The sequence below is a fragment of the Sorex fumeus genome, unplaced genomic scaffold (genome assembly GCF_029834395.1).
Source record: "Sorex fumeus unplaced genomic scaffold, SorFum_2.1 ptg000044l, whole genome shotgun sequence".
Taxonomy (NCBI): Eukaryota; Metazoa; Chordata; class Mammalia; order Eulipotyphla; family Soricidae; genus Sorex; species Sorex fumeus.
In genome coordinates this window covers 37,352,601-37,373,380 of record NW_026606101.1, presented here as the reverse complement: position 1 = coordinate 37,373,380, position 20,780 = coordinate 37,352,601, and the positions used below count along the sequence as shown (strand labels likewise).

Here is a 20,780-nt window from a genome sequence, read left to right as displayed (position 1 = left end):
CTCTCTCTCTACTTTGATCACATTCAATATTTTGACACCAGACCCACCATTATTATTTGATATTTTATCCCAAAACTCAGATCTGCTGAAAAGGCAATAGTAAACAATTTGTTTCTATTGCTGGTTATGAATAACATATGATGTTCTGTGGCTGCAGTAGTGCCCGTGCAATTTTGAAATTCCGAAATTTTAACACTTAAATCTGGAGGGATTTATGCCAAAACCTGCTGGGTTTTGAGATTTGCTCCTGAGTCTCTGGGATCATGGCCGTTAAGCAGCTTGATCAGGAGCAAGAAAGGCCATTCATGGGCAGCGACTCGGGGTCTCATTGGGACAGGGAGGAAAAGGCTGACTCCATCCCCATCTCATGAGGGCCCGCGTGTCTCGTCACTGAGGGCCCAAACCTGACTGTTCAGTGGCCTCTGAAGGATGGTGGCCACAAAGCCGCCTAGGAGGAGCAGGCAGAGGGACAGCACCCTTTCCCCCCTAGGGTGCAAGGTGACAGTAACCTACTGCCAAAAGCCACTGGGTTTCGAGATTTGTTTCTTGAGTCTCTGGGATCATGGCCGTTAAGCAGCTTGATCAGGAGCCAGAGAGGCCGTTTGTGGGCGATGACTTGGGGTCTCGTTGGGGTGGGGAGGAAAGGACTGGATCCACCCCCATTCCGTGAGGCCCTGCGTGTCTCCTCACTGCGGGCCCAAACCTGACTGTCCAGTGGCCTCTGGAGGATGGCGGCCACCAGGCTGCCAGGGGGAATAGGCCAAGGCACAAAACCTATTCCCACCTGGGTTGGCCCAGCACCGGTAACCTACTGCAGGGACTGGACGCATTTCTGCCAAAAGCCATTGGGTTTGGAGATTTGTTTCTGAGTCTCTGGGATCATGACCATTAAGCATTTCAATCAGGAACCAGAGAGGCCATGCCTCCAATTATATAGCTGAGCTGGTGGTGGTTTGTGGGTGTGTCTCCCACATACGTAACTTTTGGCTGTTTACTTTCTTAGTAAACTTGTCCCAAGTTTTTGAGGTCTGGTCAAAGGCACAGCAGCAATATTGGGGTATCTGGAAGTCTAAAGGCACCATCAGGCTGCTGATGCACTCACCTCACAGGTACAGATTGACCTGCTGGCGGCACCATACCCCCTTCACTATGTATTTTGAGCTTCTTGAAGAAGATAATAATCATATGAAATATAGAAGCACCCATTGGTTTTAATTTTCCAAACTTCTTTTGGTTGGTGCACTGTTAATGTTACTTCACAGACCTCCAAAAAGGTCTATCAAAATTTTCCTTGGTTTCAAAGAAAGTTAATCAGATATTATATATTTTAAATAGATCAAATTTGTCAATATCTATATTGTCCCTAAAGTTATATTGATCAGTATTCTATGATTTGTAGACATTTTATTTTATTTTTTATTTCCCTCTTACACTTTATATATACATTGTGGTTTACAATAATATATAGACAGGTTTGTAATTTAAGCCCTTTTAGTTAGTTTTTTTTTTTGGCCATACCTGGCTGTGCTCAGGACCCACTCCTGACTTTTTCCAGGGATCACTCCTGGTGGGCTCTGGGAACCAAACCAAAATGGGGTGCAGGGAATCAAACTTGGGTTGGTTACATGCATGGCAAGTGCCCTCCCAATGGTACTATTACTCAGACGCTATAGGGTTTCTTTCTCATAGATGCTTTGCTATTGCTACAGGACAGGTATGATGCTAGGAGTTGTTGTCATTGAAATGAGCTCCCTAATTTTGTGAGGCTATTACACCAGAATGGCAGAAGCAAAGTGACAGCACTTAACTGCCAAAAGAAGGTAGCACATGTTTGTAAAGGGAGATAGTGACATTAATAATTTGAAATCTGGGTTGTATTTAAGGTGTTTGCCTTGCAAGCTGCTGACCCCTGTTTGGTCCCTGACATCACATATGGTCCCATGAGCACTGCCAGGTGTGGCCTCCAGACAGACCTAACAAAAAATCAGTTTGGTGAGAGTGTTCCCAGGAATGGAGTAGAAGAGCAGCCTACTAGTGTATTTGTTGATCTATATTGGAAAAAAGAAAAGAGAAGAAAAGAAAAGAAAAGAAATACCAGTAGATATTATTGTCACAGTCCTGCTTAATACAGTAGGCCATCCAAATCATCCAAACTCTAGATTGAAGTAGTTTACAAACCTGAGTTCTTTGAAATGGTATTGGTTCATGGAAATGGACCTCATATAATTATAAGTACATCATAAATCCTCCTCAAAGTCTTTTTCAAGATTTCTTTTCTTTACTAAAGTGACTATTTATTGGGGAAAAGGAGTTTCCCAATCCTTTGGGGATTATTGGCACTGAATGATACTAATTTTAACAAAACCAAAATAGCGACTCTGGTGCACCAGAAAAAGTTGGTTAACTTAGAGTGGTCAGATTTTTTTTTTCCTTTTTAGGTCCCACCCAACATTGCTCAAGGGTTACTTCTGGCTCTGCACTCAGGAGTCACTCTGGATGGTGCTTGGGGGGACCGTATGGGATGCTGGGAATTGAACCTGGGGTTGGCCACATGCAAGGGAAACTCCCTACCTGCTATACTATGGCTCTAGCCCTAGAGTGGTCAGAAGATTGAAGGAGTTTGACACAGTGTTTTGCTTTGTGCATTATGAGAATTTATGTTTTATACATTTGTGTTTACTATATATTCCTGATTTCATAAACCTTTTATCAGCACAAAATGTCTCATAATGGGTATTTTTTCAACTTTTTAAAAATTGAATCACTGTGAATTACAAAGTTGCAAATATGTACCTTTTTTCATGTGTTTTTTATTTATGTAAATAATTTTTATGGTTACTATTTACACTATATGTCTTGTTCTATAGCTTTACTTGCTACCTACTTGTATCTCTGAATTTATGGTTTGTGTCTAGTAGAAAGCACCTAGTTGGATCTTGCCTTATCTCCAATCTGACTGCCTCTGCCTTTTGAGTGTGGTGTCTCATTTGTTTTTATTGATATGGCAGAATTAATGTGTACCATTTTTTGTTTTGTTCATCTGATGTCTAATATCCACCATCTTTTGTGTTAAGTAATTTAAAATTACTCTTAAAATCCTCCGTGAATTTTAAAAACTAATTTTTGAGGTTATTATTGGGGGTTGTTTGGGGCAAACCTGGTAATATTCAGGGACTCTGTGCTCAGGAGTCAATCCTGACTGTGATCAGGAACCATATACATGCTGGGTTTTGAACCAAGATCAGCCACACGCAGGCAAGCATCTTAATCCTTGCACTATGTTTTCCGACCACTTTCATGTAGTGCTTTAGGGATTGTAATATGCCCTTTTAAAAGGTATCATAGTCACTTCAGAAAATTATCTTATTTTTTCTTTTTGGGTCACACCCGGTGATGCTCAGGGGTTACTCCTGGCTCGTGCACTCAGTAATTACTCCTAATGGTGCTTGGGGGACCATATGGGATACTGGAAATCGAACCTGGGTCTGCCTTGTGCAAGGCAAACGCCCTACCTGCTGTGCTATTGCTCCAGCCCCCAGAAAATTATCTTAAATTCAGTAAAAGTGTTGAAATTTTACTCTATCTTCTTTATCTCTCCATTTATTTTATATATTATTATGTATATACATATATCACCTCTAATTATTATAAAATAAAATCGCAGGTTCAAAAAACTTTCGTTTAGAGAGGAGAAGTAATGTTATTGACTCATTTATTATTTATCCATGTATTTATAATATATGGTCTCATTTTTCTGTAAACTCAAGTGTAAAATCTAGTGCCACTTATTTTCATTTATTAATTTATTTTTGAATTTGTTTTTTAAATTTTTTATTAGTGAATCACAGTGAGGTACAGTTACAGGCTTGCAAACTTTCGTGCTTGCATTTCAGTCATACAATGATCGAGTACCCATCCCTCCACCAGTGCCCATTTTCCACCACCAATGGTCCAGGATCTCTCCACCACCCCCACTCTGTCCCCTCCACCCCAACCACCTCTATGGCAGTGCATTCCCTCTTGCTCTCTCTCTCTCTCCTTTTGGATGTTGTGGTTTGCAATAGAGGTATTAAGTAGTCATCATGTTTGCTCTATAGTCTGTTTTCAGCCTGCATCTCCCATCCCGAGTGGGCCCTCCTAGCACCCTTTACTTGGTGGTCCCTTCTCTATCTGAGCTGCCTTTTCCCCCAGCATGTGAGGCCAACATCTAAGCTGTAGTGCCACTTATTTTCTACCTGAAGGAATTCCTTTACTAAAGCATATTTACTCTTAATTTTCTGTCTTTCTTTCTTCTGAGAATGTTTATTTTACCTTCACTTTTGATAGTATTACTATCAAAATAGTATTACTATTACTGTGTATAATTCTCATTTGACGTTTTTCTTTAATTTTAGCTTCTGTCATTCTCTTTTCCTCTTGCCACTCTGTTTTTTTTAATTAAAAATTTTTTTTGCCTAGGTGGTAAAAATAAAAGCTTTTATTTATTTATTTATTTATTTATTTATTTTTAAAAAAATTTTATTAGTGAAACACCAAGAGGTACAGTTGTAGACTTACAGATTTTGGTGCTTGGGTTTCAGTTATACAGTAATTGAGTACCCCTCCCTCCATCAGTGCCCATTTTCCACCACCACTGATCCCAGTACCCATCCCCCCCCCCCCCATCCCCTTCATCCCACCCTACCTTTGTGGAAGGGCATTTCCTTTTGTTCTCTCTCTCCTTTTGGGTGCTGTGGTTTTCAAAAGAGGCATTGAGTGGCAACATGTTCGGTTTATACTCTACTTTCAGCATGCATCTCCCATCCTGGGAGGATTCTCCCAACATCCTTTATTTGGTGCTCCCTTCTCTCTCTGAGCTGCCTTTTCCCCTGGCTTGCTCCACCATGAGTTTTGATGTTTATTCTAGTAGTTTTATTCTCCTGCTACTTTAAAGATTTTCTACTTGTCTTTAATGTTTAACAGTGTTTTGATATGGATCTTATTGCATTTATCTTTCTTTTTTTTTTTTTAAATTCATTTATTGAATCACTGTGGGAAAGGTTACAAAGCTTTCAGGTTTATGTCTCAGTCATGCAAATATCAAACACATTTCCCTTTACCAATACTTATTTTTTACCATGAAGAACCCCAATAAAACCCCACCCCCCACCCCTCCCCGTCCCTGTGAGGCAGATGAATTCTAGTTAACACTCTATCTGCTTTGATTAGATTCATCGTTTCAATAAAAGATTCACCACTATTACTTAGAGTTTACCCCCCCCCCCCAATCAGACATGCTGAAAAAGCATTGTGAAGTGATTTGCTTTCTACAGCTGGGTTCAAGAATTAAATGTTGGTTTTGGATTTCTGCTATTTTACCTATTGACCCTGGAAGTATTTCTACTGAAAGTCAGATAGTTAAGAAATTGGTTTCTGTGTTCTGGAGTCGTGGCCGTGCTGGAGAGCCGCTCGCGGGGGGCAACCGGTGGCCTGGGTAGGGCGTGAAGGGCGGAGCGAAACACCCCCCTTCCCATGAAGTTTTAGTCGCCCCCACACTCCCGGCTCATACCTGCTGTCCACAAGGCTCCCATGTGGCCGCCATCCTTCTTTCCAGAGAGGAGAGGGCGAATGGGGCAACACCCTTTCCCCTCCGGCAGACTTGATGGCCTGGATCAATGCATAGTCTGTTCACTTTTCTGCTCCAAGCTGCTGGGTTCTGCATTAAGTCCTTGTGCTTCTGGGGCCGTGGCTGTGCTGGGGAGCCGCTCGTTGGGGGCAACCGGTGACCTCGGTAGGGCGTGAAGGACGGACCGGAACGTCCCCCTTCCCATGAGGTTTTAGTCGCCCCCACACTCCCGGCTCATACCTGCTGTCCACAAGGCTCCCATGTGGCCGCCATCTTTCTTTCCAGAGAGGAGAGGGCGAATGGGGCAACACCCTTTCCCCTCCGGCAGACTTGATGGCCTGGATCAATGCATAGTCCGTTCACTTTTCTGCTCCAAGCTGCTGGGTTCTGCATTAAGTCCTTGTGCTTCTGGGGCCGTGGCTGTGCTGGGGAGCCGCTCATGGGGGGCAACCGGTGACCTCGGTAGGGTGTGAAGGACGGACTGGAACGCCCCCCTTCCCATGAGGTTTTAGTCGCCCCCACTCCCCCGGCTCATACCTGCTGTCCACAAGGCTCCCATGTGGCCGCCATCAATCTTTCCAGAGGGAGGAGGGCGGAAGGGAGCAACACCCTTTCCCCTCTGGGCAGAAATGATTGCCTGGATTAACGCATAGTCCTTTCACTTTTCTGCTCCAAGCTGCTGGGTTCTGCATTAAGCCCTTGTGCTTCTGGGGCTGTGGCCGTGCTGGAGAGCCGCTCGTGGGGGGCAACTGGTGACCTCGGTAGGGCGTGAAGGACGGACCAGAACGCCCCCCTTCCCATGAGGTTTTAGTCGCCCCCACACTCCCGGCTCATACCTGCTGTCCACAAGGCTCCCATGTGGCCGCCATCTTTCTTTCCAGAGAGGAGAGGGCGAATGGGGCAACACCCTTTCCCCTCCGGCAGACTTGATGGCCTGGATTAACGCATAGTCCTTTCACTTTTCTGCTCCAAGCTCTGGGTTCTGCATTAAGTCCTTGTGCTTCTGGGGCCGTGGCTGTGCTGGAGAGCCGCTCGTGGGGGGTGACTGGTGACCTCGGTAGGGTGTGAAGGACGGACCGGAACGCCCCCCCGACCCATGAGGTTTTAGTCGCCCCCACTCCCCCGGCTCATACCTGCTGTCCACAAGGCTCCCATGTGGCCGCCATCAATCTTTCCAGAGGGAGGAGGGCGGAAGGGAGCAACACCCTTTCCCCTCTGGGCAGAAATGATTGCCTGGATTAACGCATAGTCCTTTCACTTTTCTGCTCCAAGCTGCTGGGTTCTGCATTAAGCCCTTGTGCTTCTGGGGCTGTGGCCGTGCTGGAGAGCCGCTCGTGGGGGGCAACTGGTGACCTCGGTAGGGCGTGAAGGACGGACTGGAACGCCCCCCTTCCCATGAGGTTTTAGTCGCCCCCACACCCCCGGCTCATACCTGCTGTGCACAAGGCTCCCATGTGGCCGCCATCTTTCTTTCCAGAGGGAGGAGGGAGGAAGGGAGCAACACCCTTTCCCCTCTGGGCAGAAATGATTGCCTGGATTAACGCATAGTCCTTTCACTTTTCTGCTCCAAGCTGCTGGGTTCTGCATTAAGCCCTTGTGCTTCTGGGGCTGTGGCCGTGCTGGAGAGCCGCTCGTGGGGGGCAACTGGTGACCTCGGTAGGGCGTGAAGGACGGACCGGAACGCCCCCCTTCCCATGAGGTTTTAGTCGCCCCCACACTCCCGGCTCATACCTGCTGTCCACAAGGCTCCCATGTGGCCGCCATCTTTCTTTCCAGAGAGGAGAGGGCGAATGGGGCAACACCCTTTCCCCTCTGGGCAGAAATGATGGCCTGGGTTAACTCATCGTCCGTTCGCTTTTCTGCTCCAAGCTGCTGGGTTCTGCATTAAGTCCTTGTGTTTCTGGGGCTGTGGCCGTGCTCCAAACTTAACTCTGACTTTCAGGGAGAAAGATTGGGTGGTTTACTTCTCATTGATCACTTTGTATATAGAGAGATGTCGCGCGGCCGCATAAGCGGCCGCGCGGTTTTGAGAAAAAGTCCTCATTTCCGCATACTCGAGCTGTGTTTGTAGAGGCTTCTGGTCACCAGGGTTCCATCTGGGGGAGGCGGGATGTGGCACCTACTCCATCTGGAACTTGTGGGGGATCTCGGCTCTTTTTGGAACCTGTTTTTTCTTTTTTTTTTTTTCCTCCGGGATCCCGCACCCTCCATGTGTTCCTTCTCTTATGCTGAACGCTTCAAAGATGGCGCTGGGGGGCGGGCTGTGGGCGTGACTTCCGGAATCAGAGGTTACCTGGGAGGTGTAGTCCGGCAGATTTGAGAAAAAGTCCTCGTTCCCGCATACTCGAGCTGTGTTTGTAGAGGCTTCTGGTCACCGGGGTTCCATCTGGGGGAGGCGGGATGCGGCACCTACTCCATCTGGAACTTGCGGGTGATCTCGGCTCTTTTTGGAACCTTTTTTTCTTTTTTATTTTTTTTCCTCTGGGATCCCGCACCCTCCATGTGTTCCTTCTCTTATGCTGAACGCTTCAAAGATGGCGCTGGGGGGCGGGCTGTGGGCATGACTTCCGGAATCAGAGGTTACCTGGGAGGTGTAGTCCGGCAGATTTGAGAAAAAGTCCTTGTTCCCGCATACTCGAGCTGTGTTTGTAGAGGCTTCTGGTCACCGGGGTTCCATCTGGGGGAGGCGGGATGCGGCACCTACTCCATCTGGAACTTGCGGGTGATCTCGGCTCTTTTTGGAACCTGTTTTTTCTTTTTTTTTTTTTTCCTCCGGGATCCCGCACCCTCCATGTGTTCCTTCTCTTATGCTGAACGCTTCAAAGATCTGTATTTATCTTTCTTGAATTGACTGCATTTATTGGATCTGTAGATTAATTTTTTTTCTAATGTGGAAATTTTGGAGCCATTATTTCATCAAATTTATTTTCTGTCACTTTCTCGTTCTTTCCCTGTCGGGCTTCTATTTGGAGTTGCTTGCCCTATAGGCTATGATGCTTTGTTTTCTTGTTAACTTTTTGATTAATAAATGTATTTTCTGGAGGGACCCACATCCAGCAGCAGTGTTCAGAGGCTATTCCTGACTGTGTTCAGAGGCCACTTCTGAAGGGGCTGCTGCTCAAGGATCACTCCAGGTGACGGTCATAGGATTAAAATGCCATGTCAGGGATTCAAACCAGGATCAGCAGATGCAAGGCATGCGCCTTTCCCCCTGTACTATCTCACTGATTCCTATTTTTCTCAATCTTTATTCTCAACATAAATTTAGGTAAAGGTAAAGGTAAAGGCCCTCCCATTGATCGTCGATTTGCTCGAGCAGGCCCAGTAACGTCTCCATTGGAGACTTTTGTTGTTACTGTGTCTGGCATATTGAATACTCTCGGTAGCTTGCCAGGCTCTCTGAGAGGGGCGGAGGAATCGAACTCGGGTCGGCTATGTTGGCCGCTTGTAAGGCGAACGCCCTACCCGCTGTGCTATCGCTCCAGCCCAACATAAATTTAATAGAAAATTTATATTGAATTATATTAAGGCTCACTGATACTTCTGACTACTGTTGATCTCTCTGGAAATTTTAAAACTTCAGTTGTTTAACTTTTCTATGTTAGGGTTTAAACTTGGTTCTTATTTTATAATTTATGACTACTGAGAAGAGAGATTTGCTTGAGCGGGCCCAGTAACGTCTTCATCCTGAGACTTGTTGTTACTGTATTTGGCATATCAAATACATCACGGGTAGCTTGCCAGGCTTTGCCAGCGAGATACTCTTGGTAGCTTGCTGGGTTCTCTGAGAGGGGCTGAGGAATCGAACTCGGGTCGGCCACATGCAAAGCAGAGGGCTGGAGCGATAGCACAGCAGGTAGGGCGTTTGCCTTGCATGTGGCTGATCCAGGTGAACCCTGGTTTGATTCCTCCACCCCTCTTGGAGAGCTCGGCAAGCTACCTAGAGTATTGTGCCCACACGGCAAAGCCTGGCAAGCTACCCATGACCTATTCGATATACCAAAAACATAACAAGTCTCACAATACAGACATTGCTGGTGCCCACTCGAGCAAATTGATGAACAATGGGAGGACAGTGACAGTGATTGAGAAAGAATCATAATTTAAAAATTAGATTTCCTAATTTTTATAGTTATCACCATACTTTATCTAATTTTTAAATAGGTTTCTTTTATTTTTTGAACATGTTGATAATAATTGTGTGAATTTTTTGCTAAATCTAATATCTGGAGATACTCAGAGAAAATTTCTTTTCTGAGTATAGATGATCACCTTTTTGGTTCTCTTTTTTTCATGATTTTTCCTTTAATTCTTGGACCTTTAGATAATATACTTCAACAGTTCTGAATTATTATTTCTCCTAGTATTGTTTATTTTGTTTGCTTCTTGGATTTAATCTTTCATGTCTGTAACTCTTGACCTTGTATTTTAAAATTTTATGTTATTATTAAAATTTATTTATAAAATTTATTTAAAAATTTTATATTACCAAGCAGTAAGGGAAGAGATGGGGAGAAGGAAGAGGTGTACTAGAAGTAACATAAGGAAATTGGTGGAAAGTGTGGTGGCAGAGTAAAGTAAATTTTATATCAATACCATAAAAGTCAATGCTATTATAACCATGTTACCTATACTATACTAAAAATCTTACCTGAAATGTCTGGAAACTGTTAGGACCTGAATTTGTGCTTCAACACCTTGATTCAGTGAGGCTTCTACTTTTTTGCTGATGGAGCTATGTATGAGTTGGGAAGAATATTCAAACTTTAGGCTATTTTCAGGTCTGTCCTAGTTTTTTTCATCTCCTTGTCCAGTCTTCTCCAGCTAGGGCATATCCCTGGCTAGCTTAGACCCATGATATTATTATGTTTGTACACAAAATATATGAAATTGACAACAGTTAGTAAGTTAATAGCTCTGAATAGAATCCATTTTAATTTCTGAAAAAGCATTTTGCCTCAACATAGGCCCATTCTGACTACGGCGTACATACATGTAGCCTATGGTCAACTGAGCTGAGTGTATGCCAAGTTCTCTCTAGATAATTTACCTCATGAGCTCCTGTTAATACTTGCATAGTTTGCTGGTCTGTTGGCTGCCTCAGACAAGACTGTGATCTCAGTCTTGTGGAGCCCCTGGATCTTCTGATTGTTTGCTACTAAGATTGTTAACAATGTTCTAAATCAAGTGAGTGATGCTTATCAGCAGCCACAAAATAGCTGGTTTACACAGCCTGGAAGAACTAGTCCTTGGCAATTTACACAGTCCTTGGAAAAACTACCATACCGATAAAACTGGAGAAGGATGGGAATGGCCCCACACAAGAACCATTCAAACTTGTAGGATTTTTTTCTTTTTTTTTAGAAAAAAATTACATTAGACACTTTGTGGTTTACAAAACTGTTAATGGTAGGGTTTCATGCTCGAAACATTCCCGCACCACACCTTCTACCCTAGATTCCGTCCGCCACTGTCTCAATATCTCACCGCCGCCCCTCCGCCCCACCCCTCATGTTAAACTTTCTACTGAAGACAAGTTCTCAGTTTCTATTGCCTTTGGGCATTTGTGATTCCACTATTATGTTTAGCATAGAAGAGCAATCATTTGGTTTCTGTTGCTCTCCTTCTGACTACTTTCACTCCACATGATTCTCTCCAGATCCATACACAGAGCAGAAATTTGCATGATTTTGTATTTTCGCTGAATAGAATTCCATTGTGGATATGTACTATAGTTTCTTTATTCAGTCATTTGTTCTCAGACATGGGTTGTTTTTGGATTTTGGCTTTTGTAAATAGTGCTTCATTGAACCACTGGAGTAAAAATATTTTTTTCTTAATAGAGTTTTGGGCCCCTGGGGAATCCTTGCCAAGAAGTGGAATTGCTGGGTGATATAGAAACTCAATTCCTAATTTTTTGAGAAATGCCATATTGTTTTCCAAAAAGGAAACATTTCCAACAGAGTGATGAGGGCCCCCTTTCACCCCACATCCACGCTGGCGCTGGTTCATTTTGTTCTTTGTGTTGTGTACCAGTCTCGCTGTTGGAGTCTGATAACTCCTGGCTATTTGATGTGCATTTTCCTTCTGATCTGTGACACAGACCATTCTTTCATATACCTTTGGCCATCTGTATATCTTCTTTTAGGAAGTTTCTGTTCATTTCTCTCCTCCGTTTATTGATGAGGTTGGTTTTTTTTTCTCATAAAGTTCTACCAGTGCTTTATATGTCTTGGGTATCAACCCTTTGTCAGATGAATGGTGGGTAAATATTCTTTCCTGTCTGCCTGCTTGGGTTGGGACTTGGCCTCCTCCACCCAGATCCCTCATTTTCCAGTAGCTAAGCAGTGGCAGTCACTCCCACAAACTGCCCCTGGCACCATGTAATCCCATCAATGGCCAAGATCCAGAGACTATAAAACAAAGATCCTGGAAGAGAGTGGCCACATTTGCAGCCACACAACTTCTTATAGTCTAGTTCTCCCTCTTGGAGAACCCGGCAAGCTACCAAGAGTATCCTGCCCATGTGGCAGAGCCTGGCAAGCTCCCCGTGGCATATTTGATATGCCAAAAACAGTAACAATAATGGGTCTCATTCCCCTTCCCTGTTGGAAGAGTGAAAGAAAGGCTGCTAAAATCTCAGGGCTGGAACAAATGAAGACATTACTGGTGCCCGCTTGAGCAAATTGATGAACAATGGGATGACAGTGATAGAGTGATATCTGTAGTATATCTTCTTATTTTGGCCATCATTTTCCTCGTGGTACAAAATCTTGTTCATTGATTTAGTCCCTTTTGTTTATCTTTGTTTCTGTTTGCTTGGCCATTCAGTGAATCATTGAAGATAAGCCTAGATTCATTGATTCAAGTCTGATATGAGGTATTTAATCCATTTTGATTTGTCTTTTGTGCATGGTATTAAAAAGGGGTCTCAACACTATTTGTTGAAGAAATTTTCTTGCTCTACTTCATATTTTTTGCTCCTTTATCAAAGATTAGACCCATATGCCCGAGACTCTGTCTCTCTCTGGACTCTAATTCTATTCTGTTGGTCTGAGAGTCTGTCCTTATTTCAGTACCACACTGTTGTGATTACTGTAGCTTTATAGTATGGTTTGAAGTTGGGGAAAAAGAAGGCTCCTGTTTCCCCCCTCCTCCACCCAGTGATTGCTCTGGCTATTCAGGGAGGGTTCATTACTCTTTATAAATTTCAACAGATTATCTGCAGTCCCATTCTTTTAAGTTTGTTGTCTGCCTTTGGTCAACTTTCAAAGTCTGAAATGGTTATTTAGGAAGTTACTCAACATTCTAATTGTACTCTGGAAAGATTTGTATTCAGTTATGCTGGTAAGACCTTTTTCTTTTCTTTCTTATGACATTTTGTTTTCTATAATAAATGTGGTCTACTCTTAATGGGAAAATAAGAATAAAGGTAATTATTTTACAAAACCAAATTAAACCTCACATTCTAAGATCAGCTTGTTCCTAAATCAGTCTTTGACCTCTTTCTTTGTGCAGATGGGTTTATGTGCAGAGTGTGGAACCCTGGTGCCCATGAACACCCGCATCTGTGTGGTGTGTGAAGCCCCTCTCGCTCTACAACTGCAGCCACAGGCCAGCCTACATTTGAAGGTAATTAAAAATGTGATTCAGTGAAGAAAAAAAGGAACAAATATGTAGATATAAATGTTTGAATAATCAGATGTCTTTCTTCAAATGATGGAATTGGTTAGCAACTAATAGGCCAGTGTCTATGTGGTGACCATTCTATTGGAAAGGCATGCTGCCTTAGAGTAACTTGCCAGGATAATTTCTAGCGTCAAGGGAATATATATATACATATATATATATATATATATGTTCTCTGAACATGAAATTTGAAAAAATTTCATTACTACCAATGCTGAAAATATTTTTTAAAATTTATTTATTGAATCACCATGAGAACAGTTACAAAAGTTTAAGTTTCAAAGGTTTAAGTTTCAGTCATACAATGATCAAATACCCAAAATGCTGACAATTTTTTACTTCGTATATTTAAATTTGAGTATTGAAAATAATATGGACTTGCACATGGTCAATCTGGGTTCAATCCCTGGCACCCCATATTCTCCCCCCAAGCACCGCCAGGAGTGATCTTTGTTTGGAGTTGACTTGGGGGCCACACCCAGTGGTGCCTAGGGCTTATTTCTGGCTTTACACTCAGGGTTCCCTCCTGGCAGTGCTTGGGGGCCTATCTTGGGTACTCAGGATCGATTTTACAATGAGAATTTGAAATGGAAAGAGTAAGAATTTTTAGCAAGAAACTAAATGCTTGTATTCAATACAAAATTAGAATGGTAATTTTCTAAAATGACCTGTGGTCTCTATTTGGGTAAAATATATAGAATTTTAGGAGAAAAAAGAGAAGCCCATTTTTCCATTTATTCCCAAAGTCTTCTTCACTATGAAAAGATCTAAAGTGGCAGGATATACAGACCTCCAGAAAAGAGACTGGCCTATAAGTTCCTCCCATGAGGTCCCCGAACCAGGTCAGAAATGATTCCTGAATGCAGAGTCAGAAGTAAGCCCTGAATACTTCTGGGTGTGGTCCAAATCCCAGACCCCAAACCCAGACTTCAGAAATGGAATTTTGAAGAATTGGAGGAGCCAAAGTTAAGCTTATGTAAATTTTCTAATTTCTTTATTAGTTGACTATTTTCAGAATAGATTTTGGGGATTGTTGGAGGTGAGGGCAGTTTTTGGTACACACCCAGCAATGCTCAGAACTTATTCTTGACTCTGAGTTCAGAGATCAGTCCTGGAGGTGCTTGGGGGACTATATGGGGTGCCAGAGATTGTACCCAGGTTGACCATGTGCAAGGCAAATATCCTACCTGCTGTACTATTACTCCTGCCTTTTTTTAATTTTAAGAAATTTTTAAAAAAATTTTATTAAATACTGTTATTTACAATGTTGATTATAATACAGTTGTTTCATGTATTCAGTGTTCAATCACTAATCTCACCACCAGTGTGATCTTCCCTTCACCAGTGTTCCAGTTTCCCATCCACCCCCCTAAGCCTACCTTCATAGCAGCCGCAAATAATTTACATTATCATGATCACGACCATCCTGTTGTTCGTCGATTGCCTCGAGCAGGCCCCAGTAACGTCTCCTTCGTCCTAGACCTGAGATTTTTTAAAAAGTGCCATATTCAAGGCTCTTTCAGGATTTGGAGAATGAGACCCATCATTGTTACTGGTATTTGGCATATTGGGTACGCCACGGGAGTTTGCCAGACTCTGCCATGTGGGCAGGTTACATTCGGTAGCCTGCCAGTTTGTCCAAAGTAAGAATAATAAGATAATAAATCCAGCTTCCGGGAGCTGGGTTTTATAGTCTCTGGATCTTGGCCGTTGATGGGATTACATGGCGCCAGGGGGCTAGTTGGTGGGTGTGACCCCTGCCTACTGGAAGGTGGAGGCTCTGGGTAAAGGATGCTCAGCCCTGATCTGAGCAGGCTATATTTCTAATTACATATATCTCACAATGGTCTTACTATAATCATTGTCTGGGGATTTACTGAGTTGTTTGGTGCTAGCTATTGTTTTCACTCATTGAGCTTAGTGGGATTCTATGCAACTTTTTTTTCTAATTTGCTATGTTCCTATTGGGCTGTCTGAGTATGAAATTTGGAGATGTAGAACTGGGGCTGTGAAACTGGGACAAATCAACTAGTGTCTTTGAGATTAGTTGTGGAGCTGTGAAGCTGGGTCATTATATGCTGAAGGATGTTGGGTGTGGGTGGGGTGCGGTGCTGGCCCTCTTGGCAGTGTGGGCGCTTGGCCCACCCCATTCTGAAGAAGACTCCAGAGAGCTCAGCCTGAGATCAGCATTACCCAGTCTGACTCAGCAGCACCAAGATTAGTCCAATCTTAAAAACCTTTCAAAGTTACCATAGAAGGCCACCATAGAACTCTAGAAGCTTGTTTCCATATTTTTTATGCATGAGAGAAAGGAATAAACTTTTTTTTTCCTCTTTTAAAACCACTGTTACTTTGTTCAGCCATCACGGCAGAACCTAGTCATACTAAAATATTATTCAGAATGCATGAACATAATATTACTCCAAACTCTTTGAAACAGGAAGAGCAGGGGCAATTGTTGTCAGTCAAGTTCATTTTACAGTGATGCACCACATAATACCATTTCAGTTATGACCTATTGCACATACAAGTGTATTCCCTATATAGCCTATCTGTGTAGTGGGCTGACATCCATGTTTATGCAAGTATACTCTTTAGCATGTACTACCTTCAGTTTTGAAATCTAAAGTCTTCCCATTTTGTGGAATGATAGAGAGGAACAAATGTATGAAGTCATTTTCCTTTCAATAGGCAGAATCCAAACTGAAGATAAATACAGGATGTATATAGTCATTGTATCATTAAATCCAGGAATGATCCTTTCTAAAAATGCAATTCGTATGAAAGAAAAAGATTGTCACTTATTTCATCTTCTACTACTTTGACAAGAAAAGTTCTACTCCTGTGACTAAATTGGTTCCATTTTTTACTTTAATTCATCTATATTTGTTCCAAGTACTGTGAAGAGATGGAAAATGAAAGTACTGACTTTTTCCTTCTTTTTTAGCAGTGCTGAGGATTGAACGTGGGACCTTATAATATAAGACTGTGCTCTCTACATCTGAGACACGTCTTTGCTCCCTGATTTTTTTGTTTTTGTAGTTTTTTTTTTTTGTAGACCAGGGGCCATACCTTAGGGCTTCTCTTGGCTCTTTATTTATATATCAGAAGTGCTCAGGAGAACATAGGTGGTTGTGGGGATTGAACTGGGGTTGACTACATGCAAGGTAATTAAGTGTCTTACCCCCTGTACTTTCTGCATAGCATTGGCCCCTGACTTTAAAAAAATTCTTTCAGATGTGTTTAACATTCTTGGTATGGAAATCTAATGGCGACCTCATTCCCAGACCATTCCTATGAAGGTATTTGAGTCTATGAGTATATACAAAATGATTTTTGTCTTTGGGTCATGTTCATCACTCTCTTAGGAAATGAGTCCTAGAATAGTACCAGATAATTAACTCAAGAGCCACACACACACACAAAAACACTACTTCCCCAAGAAGGGCACGGTTATTGAACCCAATACAGAATGGCAGAGCACCACAAGTGTTATCACAGGAAAAGGTATTACCTCATTAGGCAATCGAGGTTATTTTAATTAATTTTAGGTTCTCTATTGTAGTGTTCAGAGGGGTTAGGGGACCACTCTCAGTAATACTCTGCCCTTTTATCAAGACCAGAGAGTTCAGTGCTTGTCTCCACCCATGTGGTGCTAAGGCTCAAACTTGAGGCCTTCTTACTGTAAGTTTGAGCTTCAATCCTTTGAGCTCTGACAAATGCAGATTACATAATGAAAACGTTACACAGCTTTAAAGAAAGCTGTAACCAGGAAGCACCAGGAACCTCTGAGAGCGAGTCTGTGGTGCTCTGCCATTTTGAAGAGCAGGTCGTGGGTCTTTCACTTCAGGAGATCTCTGGGCTGGGAACTGTGACTTTCTGGGGTGACCAGTTTCCCAGTAGGCAGGAGACCTTAGAATTTCCCACTAATGTCTAATTAGTCAGACTTTCCATGTTCAAATGTATATTCTTTGCCAGGGTAGGGATATGTTTCTTTTAGAACCAGGCTCATTTGTCTGACATGGTTGAAATTGCAATAAACCAATCCAGCTTCAGGGTTTGTTTATTCCAGTAAGGTCTCTTGCTGGCTGATGAACTGAAACAACTACCTGGTGCTCTCTCTGCAGTGGTTTGCTCAAAGGACTTTGCATTTTTTTTTTCTGTTTTTCAAGGAGAAAGTTATCTGCCGCAGCTGTGGCACAGGGAATCCGGCTCACCTGAGCCACTGCGTCACCTGTGAGGGGGTCCTGCCTGCATCACCACAGGTAAATTGACTGTATGTGCCAGAACTTTATTCAGTGGATCCTAAATGTTCAACACTAATGATAACGAAGATACGTGATTTGTGGAAGGAGGGAGGAAGTTGAAGGACAAACAGAAACCAAAATAAATAAATAAAAAGCTCTGTGGTAAACTGAAAATGGCATTTCTGTATTTGGAGATGATTTTGTATATACATCAACATGAAAATGTTTTAATTTTCTTATGTTTGTCCTTCTTTGTTTTCAAACTGCTCAGGAGTCACTCCTGTCTGAACCTGAGCCTCAGGTAAAGCTGTGCTCAGCCTGCTAAGTTTTCCCTCCACCCCCATTTTCAAATTCTTAACTTTAAGGGGACTCTATAAATAATCAGCGATTTCTTACCAATTTTTTAAATTACTGCATGGAAGGCTGACAGCAGCCTTGGGGAAGTAGACCCATTCATGGCACACTCATACTCACTTATATCTTTATTTTATTTAATTTTGTTTATTATTTTGGCTTTTGGACCACACCCAGCTGTACTTAGGATTTACTCCTGAATCTGCGCTGAGGTATTACTCCTGGTAGAGCTCTGATGCTGGGAATCAAATCTAGGTTAACCACATGCTAGGCAGGCATCCTACCTACTGTTTATTGTTCTAGCCTTCACATGTTTTTAAAAAAATTTTTAATAGAGTTCTAAGTTTTATTTATTTATTTATTTCATTTTGATTGAATTACCATGATCACGATGATCACAACCATCCTGTTATTCGTCGATTGCCTCGAGCAGGCCCCAGTAACGTCTCCTTCATCCTAGCCCTGAGATTTTTTTAAAAGAGCCATATTCAAGGCTCTTTCAGAGTTAGGAGAATGAGACCCATCATTGTTACTGGTATTTGGCATATTGGGTACGCTACGGGGAGTTTGCCAGACTCTGCCGTGTGGGCAGGTTACATTCGGTAGCCTGCCAGTTTGTCCGAAGTAGGAATGAGATAATAAGATGTCCCAGCTTCCGGGAGCTGGGTTTTATAGTCTCTGGGTCTTGGCCGTTGATGGGATTACACAGCACCAGGGGGCCAGTTGGTGGGTGTGACCCCTGCCTACAGGAAGGTGAAGGCTCTGGGTGGAGGATGCTCCGCCCCGATTCGAGCAGGCTTGGAGATCTCAGCCCCAGGACCCTCATGCCTTTGTTCCTCTGCCGGTACCTTCATGCGTGTGGAGAGTGGTCTCAGCATGGTGGTGGCTGGTTCTGGAGGTCATGAATTACCATGATATAGAGTTACAAAGTTGTCATGGTTCAGGGAGGAGTGGGATGAGGAGTGTGTGTGTGTGCGGGGGGAGAATACTGGGGACATTGGTATATTGGTGGTAGGAAATGTACACTGGTGGAGGCATGGGTGTTTGGTCACTGCATGACTGAAACTCAAACGTGAAAGCTTTGTAAGTGTTGCTCACAGTGATTCAATAAAAAACAACAACAGCAACAAAAACCTAAGTTGTCATGTTGTCATGGTTCAATGTTTCAACTCCAATTCCTTCACCAGTGTCCACTTCTCTCCACCAATGTGTCCCCCAGTTTCCCTTCAGTGCCTCCACCCCATCAGCACCCCCACCTTTGTGGCAGACACTGTTTGCTCCTCCCCTCCCTTTTAAGCACTGTGATTTACAGTATTGTTACTGATAGAATATTATGCATGCCACTTTACCTCCTGTTAGTACCTAGTCCTGGTCCAGAATGCTGCTTCCCCGTATCATTGTGGTAGTGGTCCCTTTCCTGACCTATATCATCTCCCACTCCCTTTTCCTGAAGTGGCTAGCTTCCTACTCAGGGCCAGTTCTTCTGCTCTTTGTTTTCATTGCCTTTGGGCATTAGTCATTCCCCTTCTATGTTTCTTTATATCCCACATATGAGTGAGCCCATTCTGTGTCTGTCCCTCTCCCTCTGATCCATTTCACACAGCAAGCTACTCTCCAGATCCATCCATGTCTCAGCAAATTGCATGACTTCATCTTTTCTGATGGCTGGCTGAGTAGTACTCCATTGTGTATATATACCATAAATGCTGCTTTTTAAAAATTTTATTGAATCATTGTAAATGATCAAGTTACAATATTATTCATGATTAAGTTTCAAGTATACAGTGTTCGCACCAATCCCTTCACTAGGGTCCCCTTCCCTCCAGCAGTGTCCCCCGTTTCCCTCCTCCCTACCCTTCCTCTCGCATCCCCCAGCAGATCTCTGTGGTAGGCACTTTCCCCTTTTTCTTTTTTCTTCTGCAACACTGTGGTTTGCAATACTGTGACTGAAAGTGTACCATGCATATCACTTTACCTGTTTATTTCTTTTTAGACGTTCTCCTCCACCTTCTGTTGTTTTCTAGCAGTTTCCTCCATTTATCTTGGAGTGCCTTGATCTTTTTCTCAGCTGCTATATTTCTGCTGCTCAGAAGTTCTATTGAGTTTTTTAAAATTTTCTTTGTTTTTTGTTTTGTTTGGTGGGTCACACTCAGTGGTGCTCAGGGGTTACTCCTGGCTCTGCACTCAGGAATTACTCCCAGCGGTGCTCGGGGGACCATATGAGATGCTGGGAATCAAACTCGGGTTGGCCGCATGCATGGCAAACACTTTACCCTCTGTGCTATTGCTCCAGCCCCCCTCTGTTGAGTTTTGTTTTTAATGTCACCTACCATACTTTTCATTTCTTCTTGTAGTTTTATTATAGAGGCTCTCATATTTACTTGTGCTTTGCTGACTACTGGTTCCATCTTTTCTTTGAGCTCATTTAATGTCCTTACTATGACGTTACTAAAATCATTATCTGAGCTGTTTGGTGCTGTGTGAGCCTTTTCTGTTATTATTTTCACTCATTGTGCTTTGTGGTGTGAGTTCTCACTCATTTTATTCAGGTTTTCCAAGGAGATGTATTCGATATGCCAAACACAGTAACAACAAAGTCTCACAATGGAGACATTACTGGGCCCACTTGAGAAAAAACGATAAACAACAGGAGGACAGTGACAGTGACAGTGCTTTGTGGGTTTTCATGTGTCTTCCCCATTAGGTTTACTGTGTTCCTCGTGGTAGGGTATGACAATAGGCACAGAGGTTCAGGAGATGTGGAGGGTGTTGTTTAGCAGGTTGGATAGTGAGTTGGATATCAAGTCAGGGGCAGTTCTCAGCAGTACCTGCACAGAGTAGATCAGGTTGCAGTGATGAATCATAGCATCCCCAATTTAAGAAAA

General features: G+C 43.0%; 1 protein-coding gene across 1 annotated transcript in view; it reads left to right on the top strand.

The window, feature by feature from the left end:
- DZANK1 (double zinc ribbon and ankyrin repeat domains 1) overlaps positions 1-20,780 on the top strand; it is a 99,887-nt gene that overhangs the window by 41,085 nt on the left and 38,022 nt on the right. The window contains exons 8-9 of the mRNA XM_056121720.1: positions 13,124-13,237; positions 17,467-17,559. Coding sequence (XP_055977695.1) covers positions 13,124-13,237; positions 17,467-17,559 — 207 coding nt within the window. The remainder of the gene's footprint in view (positions 1-13,123; positions 13,238-17,466; positions 17,560-20,780) is intronic.